General features: G+C 35.8%; 1 protein-coding gene across 1 annotated transcript; it reads right to left on the minus strand.

Annotated features, from left to right (window-relative positions):
• Positions 1–5,574: 5,574 nt before the first annotated feature.
• LOC104389171 (pulmonary surfactant-associated protein A-like) lies at positions 5,575–8,157 on the minus strand. Its single transcript, XM_009998128.1, has 4 exons — positions 8,040–8,157; positions 7,407–7,451; positions 6,684–6,761; positions 5,575–5,951 (listed from the first exon to the last, which is right to left on the minus strand). The coding sequence occupies exons 1-4, from the start codon at positions 8,155–8,157 to the stop codon at positions 5,575–5,577; spliced, it is 618 nt and encodes a 205-aa protein (XP_009996430.1).
• Between the last annotated feature and the right edge of the window lie 4,289 nt (positions 8,158–12,446).

Raw genomic sequence — 12,446 nt, forward strand, 5'->3', positions numbered from 1 at the left:
CTCCTGAGAAGAATTGATGTAGACTTGATAAATTCTAAACTTTTCTGCTTTTGATTTTCATCAGCATATTGATAAGATGAAGCAAGCTGAAATAGATATTTTAAAATAGTTACTTTTCTACTATGCCTGTTTATGATTGCCTAATAGATTATTCTATTAACTATCGTAACTTATAAACTGATATTGTGATCTTGTTTGAGCCACGTATGACAGAAGGTCAGCAAGAATCAAGTGTAAAGATCTTGTAAAGAACAAATAATTTCTGAGTGTTGCAGTTAACTTTTGTTCTGTGTTTCCACAGCTATCATTAAGAGGTTTTATAATTTCAGTGCTAGTAAAGCAAATAAAGGATATCCTGAGAGTAGGTTGTATTGCACAATCTAGGTAGGTAAATACAAAACATGCTAAGAACAAGAGTTGGTCAACACTGCTCCCTTTGCTGCTTCAAGAAATATAGTCACTAGAGTTGAATTTCTGTTTATGAAAGTGGGTGTGTGTTACTTCCAAGGAGCCTGTTTATTAGCCTTTCTTTTGTATACTTAACCTCCTGAAAGTTACTTTTTTTCTTCATAGTGCTAGTCACACCTCAGATAATCTTGAAAATTCTGTTTGTATTTAAATGGCTCCAAGTACACTTATATTTTCTGTTTATATTGATCTTGTGCTGTTCTGCTGCCCTTTCCATTGTACCTTGCTAGCACCTTGTCTTGTGCTTTCTGCATTTCCTTTTTTCTTCCAAATCACTGTCAGACTGTCCCCAGAAGCTCCCTTATGTCTGGAAGTATCAGGAAGAGCATAGCACATTCAGGACCTAGCGTCTCCCCTCCTCAGAGGAGGGCTGAAGCTTTTTTTTCTGTGTTTTAAAAAGAGGAAGCAAAGAATTCAGCTTGATTGAACACCTAGGATGATGAAATTCAAAATTATTATTATTTTTTAAAATTTTGACCAGTATTTTAGAGCAGAAAGTCTTAATTTTACCTGTAGACAGTGTGATCAGTGCTTGTAAATCCTACTGCCATCTTGCTCCACTGACTTAAGTTGTGTGAGAAGGATCCAAGTGGAGGTAACTAGATGTCTCCGATATGTATGTCACTTGGTGCAGCTCAGCTGAAAACCACAAAACTCTTTCTGTGTTTATAGTAAACAGAAAGCAAGATGATGTGTTATCTCTTCAATAGCTGTTAGTAGTAAAACAGCATTCTAATGGGAGAGAGAAGAACCCTCATGTTCATGAACCAGATGAAACTGTTATTCCGTCTATTCTGCAGTTGTCCTCCATTAGCTGCATATGAAGCTTAAATTGTTCATTACATTCTTTACTACTTCAGTTACCATTGCTGCAGCCTCCTTAAGGGTTAAGGTAACCTTGCTGTGCAGTTCTTTTTGGCTCCTGAGCCACAAAGGCAGAGATGGGTGAAAGTTTCATTCCAGGTCTCACTTGGCATCACACCTGGCTTATCACTCTCGAGCCAAATGCTGCCAAACCCAGGTTTCCTAACAGGGACTTCAACACAAATCCATGTTTCCTTATAATTTTTAAAGGTGCTACTCTTAATTTCTGAGCATCTGATATTGATTGTGCTTTAAACCCAGGTATGTTAGTTAACTGTAGGTAAACAGGATATTATAACAGTACATTTCAACTTCTGCTAATGAAAACCACTTGCAATCTGACACTCTCTGAGGTCCAGAAAAACACATCTGTTACACCATTACACAATGCTCTCAAGAACGTTGTTTTCCTCTGGTTCATGAGCATTATAATAGGGCCATTTTTCTTTCTATCACTTCTTGCTGTGGTTTCAAAACCAGCTGACAAATTTCCTGGTGTCAAATACTTCTTCACCTATTTGCACTTATTGTTCTTCCAAAGAAAAGCTGCAAATAAATGTAAATCATATGATCAAGCCTTACCCTACTTCGTGTTTGCAGCACTGCTAGGATATTGTGGCAGCAAGCACTGGTGTTTTTCCACCGTATATGTTCTTCTCTCTGGAAAAGAACAGATGAATAACAGTCATTCTTATTTCTTTAAAAATAATAATAAAGGAGGCAGTGGTCACAATTTATCCCAGATAAGTAGCCCTGCCAGTCTGGGTCACATACTGCAAGTTACTATGTTCACACAAGATTGAATTTGAACTCAGTTTTCCCAAGAGCCATGGGGTTTGGTTTTTAGCTTTTAATTTCTATAAAAATTAGGAAACCATAAAAAAAAAATCTTATTTACTGTAATTGAAGGTTGCTTTCCTTACATGTAGTAGGGATTGATAAAGGAAGGGGACAAGTTTTTGAGTGCTCAAAATGGCTAACAGTATTTCTAAGGTAAAACACCTAATTAGATTATACATTTACAAAAGAGGATATTACTCTAGTCCAGAAAGAATTGTCGCTGATATCAGTATCCATAATTTTTATGGCCAGACAAAAATCTTACCATTAAATATATACTGTACTAACAATTAAATTTCTCTTATATGATACACAATTCATTTGCTTCAGAAGGGACTGAATTTTTGTGACCTTTTAACTAATATCTTAACTGGCAAAATCTACTTTTATAGTATTTGAGGAGTAAGCTATTTCCTGAATTAAAGATCATACTGTTAGATTGCATCTCTGTAGCAAATTATTATAAATTCAGAAAAAAACCCCTAACCTGGGTTTTTTTCTGATCTGTTCATTATGCACCAGGGATTATCTTTGCTCATTGCATTTTTAAGGAAAGATTTTATCAAAATTATTTATCCTATAATAACAGAACAGAGACACAATTCTGTTTCTTCTTCTTCCTGACCTCTCTGTCCAGTAAGAAAAAAACACAACACAAACTAAATGCAGAATTTTGATCTTTCATATAAAATAAACTGAAATTACTAGAAGTGTTTTAAACAGCATTTGTGGGTTTACATTGATAGGGCTATACACAAATAGTAAAAGCCATCTAAAAGAACAAACAAAAAATATTTCTGGATACTTTTCTATTCCTCTATGAACTGCAAAGAATAATTAAGTAACATTCTACTGAGTATGTACCTTCACCAGAATTGTAATTACCACTAATGAATGCCATGAGATACAAGTGTGTTCCAAGCCTGTCTGTAGAATATTGCTTTTATTAGAGAATTTTATTTCTTCCATATATGGTGGCCTTTTTTTACTGAAGTTCCTCCAAGTTAGGAGATGAAAGTCAAGGCAAAAGGATATGGACAGTTTTTTATGAATAAGGTGGGAAACTGGCAGATGTCCTCTTGATATCTTCAGTTTTATATATGAGACATAGTCAAGACTTAGAACACAGAACAAGGATGGCTGTTTCAGAATGTATAAGGGGAAGGCTAGAGCATAGCAAGAGAGGAGCTGAGTATGTGGAGATATTTTAAGAAAATAACTGAGGAGTTTAATTCTATTACCTGAAATGTTGCAGATATCCATGCAAACCATAGAAGGGAAAGTGCTGCCTAGCAGTTCTTTGACTGGATCTGAGGATTTTTTATTTTTAAGCAGCATATGTGTTTCATTTTTTTGGGTTTTTTTTCTAATACTAGTGGTTTAAGCAGAAATAAATTAGATGCTGAGGCCTAGCCTAGATGCTTTGTTTATTGATGTAATAAAAATTAGCTTTTGACTGAAAAAAAAAATATCTTATTTTTCTGAAATGGATAAAATGTACCCAAGGTGTCTTGAAGTTTAAATCTGTTTAGAGACAAATGATATATTGTGTTGAGCCATTTGTGCAATTTTGCACAGTAAGGATTTTAACAAGAGATTTGTATAGTAATTTTGTAAACACAAGTACAGAGGGAATAAATTGTTGAGTAACTAAAGTCCAAACCTAGCTGGAGTTCTGTGTGAGTGGCTATGTGAATTTGTTTCAGATAATAGAAGTTAGTAGAGTTGTGGGGATTTTTTTTGTCTCCAACAAGACGCCTTCTTATGCCAGGTAATTGCTCTGACAAAGAACCTGTAGTGAAAGACTTAAAAATTGCTAACAAGGTTTAATCATTAACATACTAATAATTAAACACAAGAGGTAGAAGTAGTTTCAAGTAAAGTTGCAACTCTTTCTACCAGACTTTGTGCAGCTGGTCAAAGCTAAGCCTAGGAAAATTTGAAGGTATTAGTTTAGCTTTCTCTTTTCTCAAAGTAATCTGAGGGTCTTCCCATTGGATATTTTTGTCCAAAATGGTATCGTGGTTGTTAGTCTCCAAGGAAGCTATTTTTAAAGCAGGTTTACACTTTGAAATGGAAAAAGTATGCTGGTACCATGTTGGATAGATTTTGAAGTCCCTGTCCGCTCTCAGATCAGCAGGAGTGCCGTATGCAATGCTGGACATTAGTCCTCCACTGCCAAAAACAACCTCTTGTCTCCTGCATCTGAAGACACTAAAGGTTTTCCATTTGACAGGGCTTGAAATGATCAAGTGAACAGGTCCTCTCTCTTAATGTGGGCTGGGGACAAGGGACAACTGCATAGAGTCAAGTCCAGTTTCCTATGGGCTCCTTGCACAGACTCAAATATGGGGCAGGAGAAGATGAAGTAAACATGTTAATGTATGTTTTAACTCCAGGGCTTCTTTTTTTCCCTTAGTGTGAAAATGATAATGGATGAGCCAAGGACTCCCTGACTGCAAGGTAAGCATGTGAGATTTTTCCACTTGTGGTACTTTACTGAGCTTCCACTGCTCACCAGCTTCCCACGCTGTGTAGCAAGCAACAAACTTAGCGAAAAGACACTCCTTGATCCTGGCGGATTTGAATCAAGGTCTGAATGTGTGGTTGCTTGGTATGACATCAGCACAGAAACAGCATGTGTTTGAGCTTCTGGTCTTACCTGCTCCCCCCTCAACAGTACATGGTTATCTAGTGATCTGGGAGAAAACAGGTGGCCTTCTAACAATGCAATGGTCGGTTTTATGAGGGAATCTCCAGGTTTAGCAACAAAATGCAACCTTTAGTACTTTACACATGTATTTCTATCACTACGTGAATCTAACACAATGTTTATCTTAGTGTTAGATAGTAGCTTCTGAAACTAAGAAAATGAATTGTTACTGATAATGTTGATATTTTTATAAAACAGAAGTTAAATATGGATGCTGTATGAATCAGTGCTTGCTTCAATACAAGCCTTATAATTCTGAGGTGTACAAAACCTGAGACAATAATTTCTCCAGTAAATCCAACCTATGTGCATCTTCTTTGAGGCAAAAACTATTAAATGCTTCCACTGCAAAGCCATGGGCAATTTTAACTTTGGACTTTTCCAATACCCCAAGTCAAACTTTGGGATTTTCCTCTAATCTTTACAAAGGCACACTGCAGAGATAGTCTGCCATGAAAAATGAATTCTGAGCTATTCCCAATACTCCAAAAGACAGAAACACATCAGATTAGGCACATTTTAATTAAGTTAATCACCTATCACATTTGGCATTTTCTTAAGGACAAAAAAATACCGTAATATGATTAATTTTAGATTTTCTGACATAGAATAGTTGCAGAAATTGCATAAACCTAAGACGCAGCAGATTTAATTGTCTCCATACCCTGTGGTGGCAGAAAGGCCATTTTTTAAAATTCACAGACTGTGAGGCGATGCATGTGGCATCTTTTGTCATTCCAGCTCCCATCCAGGTACATCTCTACACATTTTTCGCTCCCTCTGCCATTAGGCTCATATCGGTACCACTTGGTGTAGTTCAGTGGCGTCCCATTTATATACTTAAATCGACCTGAAGTCTCACCCTCTTTAATGCCCAAGTAAGCATATTTTTTATACTGTTTCACAATATCTAAAATGGCTTTATTCTCTGCCTCATTTCTGGGAGTTGCAAGAGTTCCTCCAGCCTCTTCACAGGATCCTAGTGCAGCTGCAAAATCAACTTGCTTCCCATTGCTGGCATATATTTTCTCTCCTGCTTTACTTATTTTCCCTTTAAAAACAAGCACTAAAATGTGAAAAGAAAAAACCTAGTTAGCTTTTAAAATTTGTTATGGCATAATGATAAGAAAACAAAGAAAGAGAAATCAATAGATGAAAAGAAAATTTTGTGGTAAGAGGAAGAGAGGAGAGAACAGACAGAAAGAATAAGAGTAAAGGATGAAGAAGTATAAAGAACTTCAAAATATTACCAGTTCACTAAGTATAGTGTTATGGTGTTTGTCAATATCCATCATTGTCTTCTCCAAGACAAGGATACCCCACTAACATTTGCTACATACACAACCAGTCCTGTTATATTCTGTGTACTCTCTGAAGGGGATCAATTTTCTTCAAATTTGAGCAGTGAAACAGATAAATTTTATTTTTTATGAATTCTTTCTCAGTACAAAACAATTTACCACCTTTAGCAATTTTGCTGCAAATAGATAAAAAGGTTAGTGACATGGTACAAGGCTGATGTGTTCCCATGAATCTGGGTGGAAAGTGCAACATCGCATGGATTTTTTTTTTTGGAGTTTTTAATCAAATTTGAAATAAACACACATGTTCCTGAGACAAATCTGCTTTTCCAGAAAAATTAGTCCTGTACTCCTCTGCTTTGCATGAGAAAATGGAGCTTCAGGATGTAGAACCACTTTCAAGTGTGATTTATTTCTTGCAAGGCATGATTCTAAAATTAATTTTGCCTATTGCACTTTAAACTGTGAGCTTAGAAAGTAAAAATGGAAAAAATTACCCCGTTCAAGTCTGCAAAGTCGGTGTTTCAAATGTACCAAAATCTTGTGCAGTTCAGTGTTCAGAAAATCAGGAAGACCTACAAGAATAAAAATAAGTTATACATAATCAAGCAAAACTAGACTCTGCTGATAGGAACATTTCTTTGGATAAAACTAATCATTTTCCAAAACTAACTAGCACACAATGTGTATTTATTAACATCATGTGACATAAAATATATATTTTCTTAGTATTTTTTTCACACTGTTTACCTATATTAAAGCAAACAAAAATCTCCAGCCCTCTGGAATGCTGATAATTCCCCTCTGCACAGAAGAAAATTATTTCTTTTAGGTTGAATCTTTATGTTTGTCACATGTGTGAAAGTGGCTTTGCCAAAGAGAATTAATTTAATTCTAATAACTCTCCATAAAGGTAAATGTCTTTTTCATACAAATTTCCATGGGTAACAAAGATTCCACATGTAGAATAAAGTTAGTACTGTGCTCCCCCAATCATGTTCATGTTATTCTCAAGTAAAACAAATGGCAGTGTAGAAGTACAAAGTAAGACTGAATCTCCCTCTCGCCGAGTTCCAGTATTGCAAATCTTACTGCACTTCACAGTCAGTAAAAACCAACATATTTGACCCACTTAAGAGATTCTATTTGACTGACAGAAAATTACATGCATGAGCCTTTTTCAACTGGTGGTCCAATATCCCCTTTTTCTCCTTTCTTACCTGGCAGCCAAGGACGACGATCTCTTCCAGGAGGTCTTACAAGACCTGGAAAAGAGAAGCAAAATTTTCTTTCCAATTGTCTGAGAACTTAATGTGAAACTGAAATGTGTTACACTTATGAATAATTTTGATAGTGCTTTAGCAATGGTAATGGACCCAGAGAAGGCATTTCTAGATAGAAGGGAAATTACAGAGTGCAGAGAATGTTCCTTACCTGACTACTTTTCCACATACCTTCTCTGAATACTAGAGAAACATGTCAGAAGCCTTTCGATTTACACTTGTAAATACTGGAATAGAGTTTTCTTTATACTTAAAAAAAGGAAAATGCTTCTGCTGTGAAAGAAGCAATTCCCTTTAGAAAGTCAATGGAAAAGCAGTACAAGGGTATATATATTTATATGTTTAAGTATTTATAACCTGTTGATTTCCCCACTTCTCCCAGACGAGAGGAGACCTATATTCTACAAAAAAAGCCACAAAACCCTAAACTGCCCATTTCCTCCATTCATTTTTTCCTCCTCTGCTTAATGCAGCTGCTTCCTTGAGGGGACATGTCCTTCTGTCTTAGCTGGTTTTATTAATGCAGCCTACATGACAAGAATTTGTTGCAAAAAAGGAAAGTTTACTTACCTAGTACATGTGATTGTACTTCCTGAACAACTCTTCCAGGTAGTCCCACAACACTAGATATCTCATTATTTCCAAGACGCAGTGCATGGCAAGTCACTAGCAAAGTAGCTGTGAGCATGTAGGATGAGTAAAGGAACATGACTGCTCAGACCAACTATAAGAAAACCCACATCTTTGTCAGGCAATGATTCTGTAAGAATTGTAGGCAATAGCTTATATAATTTATCACTTTTTTTCCCTTTTCCCCTCTCCATTTGTTCATTCTTGAAATGTACATTCTTTTCTTGTTTAAGTCTATAGTCTAGATATAAGATATTTCCCAGACTTGTTTTGCTAGCATAGTTTCTAAACTGATACAGATTGGTATGCTCATTACAGAATGACAGCAACACATTTGGCAGTAGTGAAGACAAACTATTCTTATTGCTATTATTGACCGTTTGTTAGATAAATCCTTGAGAAATTATGGGCTCAGATGTAACTGATCAGGCTTAAGCCATTAGTTGTCTGTAAGGGCTATAATCACTCAATAAAACAAGCATATGATGCTAACCTGAAAGGCACAATCTGTTCCAGCAGTAGTTGTGATGGTTTGGAGCTAGTTAGCAATCTCTTTAAGCACAGTACTATTTAAGCACATTTCTTTGAAATAAGCAGACTGATTTAACTTTTTACACGTGGGCAAAATTTTATAGCTCAATTGACATTCCTGTCTTGTTTTGAACAAAATTCCACAAGCATGAAAATGGCAGTTAATCTTGCAGAAATGCATTTTTGCTGGTTGGCAGTAGGCCTATTTGTCTTGGTTTATCCTTTCAGATATAACATTAGGTAGGGTTATCATATCAATGCTGAGATACCATGACTAAAAAGGACTCTGAAACTACTGAACATGGGTTTACAGTGCAGCCAGTGGGTATCAGCACTGGTAACGCTGTGTGGTTATAAGACACTATAGCACGGAGACAGCTGGTTATTGGCATCATTCAGTTAAAATAGTGAGAGTTAAAGAAAGGTTCAAGATGCCAGAATGAGTATCCCTTTCTAATGAGATGATCCTGATGGGTTGACTCTCATACATACTCTGTAACTTAATACCCATGACTTCACTTTTCTTTGGCATGTATTAGAGAGGATCAGGTACTACACTCTCAAAAACATGAATCCTTAGAAAAAACTCAGAATTAACAAGATAATTTTAATTGACACATATTCTAAATCTAGCTCCACTTATGCTTTAGAATAAAATCTTAGTCAGCTTTTGTGCTGCAAGATTATTAACACCTCACTTCTTCAGTTAAAAAAAGGAATATATTTTGAAGCATACGTGCCAAGCAGAATCAAAATATCAGTTCATTATTATTACTGTTCATCAAATGGATACAATAAAACTACACTGAGCAATACCTACAAAGGTATTGTTTACATCTTCCAGACAGATCTATCACAGAAGGCTTTTAACATCAATATAAATTATTTTTAAGGTAAAGTTCATTTGTTTTTCTAGAGGAATGTCTCATTCAAATTAGTTCAGTGATTCCTACCCTTGAACATAATATTCTATTATGTTATACATTTCAGCATTTCACTGCATGTAGAATCTATTTAAGTAATAGCAGTGTCTATTCCTCACAGTCAAGGACTTCCACTTGAATGAATGGAAATTTCAAATCCACCTAAGAACACACGTAATGTATTAAAAGTGCTTTTGAGTTTTGTGTGTTGAATCTGAAGTGTCTCAAATTGTTTATGCTTTGCTATCTTGAAGTCTAGCAGACACGTCTAACAGTGCTGGCCAATGTCTCAGAGAGCAGATTATTAAAGCCCCTGACAGAAACCTAGCTTAGGTGGCTGGGAATACTTATGTCTCTGAGATAAGGAAATGTAATTACAACAGGTACTCTTCGTCTGGTACTGATCGTTCAGGGAATTACATTTGAATGGACTACTGCATTCAGTTTATAATTGGATTATGATGCAGAGTCAGAGTCCTGATCAGTTATATAGCAAAATGGAAAAAAACAGCTCTTCAGTTTTAACTGAGTCTAAATGACCTTCATCAGTCATTACAATCTGGTGTCCTTCAGGCATTTCCTCATCTAGAAAAATTGTTCATGTAAGCAAAATAAAGAAATACTAATAAAGTAAAATTTATTTTTAAATGAAAATATGACAACAGAAATGAAAATTAACAAGTTTGCCTTCTAGCTGAAGTTACTTGTGATTCATTAAAAGGAAATTCAACTTACCCTTCTGCTTCAAAGAGAAATGGAAGAGGAGTTCACACAAGTCCTTTTTATATGGCGTAGTGTTTATTAAATGTCACTGCAGAGGTGGAGACTGGATAATGAGGGCACAAACAAGCTTTTTTAGTTTGCTTGAACATTTGTTATGCAAATACTAAGAACAATTGTAAACATTGAGAAATTTCTCTTTTATAAGAATAAGAGGCCAAAGCTGGAGAAAAAAGAAGAATCTAGAACAGATAACTCCAGATTTGTATATACATACAAAATGTGTACAAAAAAAATTAAAGAAACTTTTGTGACTTTAAGAGATCTTGTAACCACCTTTTCTTGTTTCAAGAAAGCAAAAATGGCACGTGACCACCAGCGTTTTTTGTAGAAGGAAAAGTGCACTTGTTAATTAGGGAAACGCATTACCTTCCAGATAGAGACCTGATAATCAGACTTATGAACGTAGCTTCCAAACTCAAGTACTTACCTTATTACAATTTTCCAGCTGTGTATAAGCTCAATGTTTCTATGACCATCTGGTCTCTTTTGCATGCAGAGTACAGCTTATCCTCTGCTGGTTGGAGATGGGTACTGGAAAAATTTGTACAGATGCACAAAATCCTAAAATGGACAACATTTTCAAATAAAAAAGAGAACAGAGGCTTTGGTCCTCCAGTTTCCGAGCAACAAAGATTGGGATATTAATAGTAACTTCCTTCTGGTTCTGATGCCTTCTACTGTAAAGACATTTAGGTTTGATGCTAGCTGAGACTTCTTATGAACCTCAGCAAGCCAACACATCAGTTCCTCATCTGTAAGACAGAAGTACCTCTGCTTTACAGCTTGTGTCTGTTTTACCAATTTACACTGTGGTCTGTTAAGGATAGAATGGTTTCTACTTTTCATTTGCATTTTACTGAAAGTGCTTAAGTTTTGTCATGACCCCTAACTAGAGGGTCTTTCTACCCAGCAGAATTCACAGCTGCAAGGTAATGTCTTTAGGCTCCTTTCTCAACAACTAGAGATAGGTCTAATATCAACCGGCTGACCTAGCTAAGAGAAAATACTAGAGGAGGAGATGTGTTTAGGATCCCTCTTAGAAGTAACTTAGTAACTTATATCCACTTCCATTCCCAACTTGGAGTCTTCTGCAGTTAAAAGTGCTCACTGTGGTCTGTCCTCCCTCAGGGAAGAAAAAAAAATAAAAATAAAGGCAGCAAACTGAGGAAATACCAGTGTCCTTTTTAGAAAATGATCAATTAATGCTCGCAAATGTATGTTATGCAGCAAAGCTTTGAATGCAGGTTAGTAATTTACAAAACTTCTAAGCCCACCAGGTACAGCTTAGATAGTACCCAGCAGGGAACATACCTTGTTTCTGAATCCTGTAATTTGTGAATAGTACAGATACAAGGCAACTCAGCACAACCAAGAGATGGGTGATTTCATTCTGAATGGCAGCAGACCTCTGGTGTACCTACACCTCTAAAAATACCTGCAACTGCAAGATAAGATGAAACTTCATGGATCCAGATTTTGGAAAGTAATGTTTTATATTATTAGGTGCCCAGATTCTTAGGAATCTAACTTCCCAGAACACCATCTCATATAAATGCAGTTTCTAGGAAACCGTGCAACAGTTGTAATGGCTAATACTGTTCTGCAGTATCACTACCCACATACAAACTCCCCATGCATATATGTGCAACTTTAATACATGAACAACATGAATCTCTGCAGATTTGTACTATTTCTTCCACCTAACTCAGTTTATACTTAAAATTAAATAAAGAATTGGAAACATTAATCAGGGAAGTCAGTAATGCCCCACTACATACTCTCTGTGCATTCAGGAAAGTGAGAAAAATACTGCTTCTAATGGCTTCAGATGTAAAAAAAAGTTATAAAATATTATCTTTTACAAAAAAATTCAAAGAAACATACATTTGCTAACAGTTTTTATCCCATGAGTCATATTATTCTTACAAAATGGAAGCTGATCAATCTAAAACATAATCCAACGTGAGAGATTACTTAATCATTAGATTTACTTCCCTTAGTTATTGTGGCAGAGAATTAGGGAAAACACATATACTAAAATAAAGTAGAAAGCAAGTAAATATGTTTTCTGCACCCCTGTAGAAGAGGTAGGAGGCTTGGTATTCGAACA

This window comes from Chaetura pelagica, unplaced genomic scaffold (assembly GCF_000747805.2).
Source record: "Chaetura pelagica isolate M959 unplaced genomic scaffold, ChaPel_1.0 scaffold205, whole genome shotgun sequence".
NCBI lineage: Eukaryota > Metazoa > Chordata > Aves > Apodiformes > Apodidae > Chaetura > Chaetura pelagica.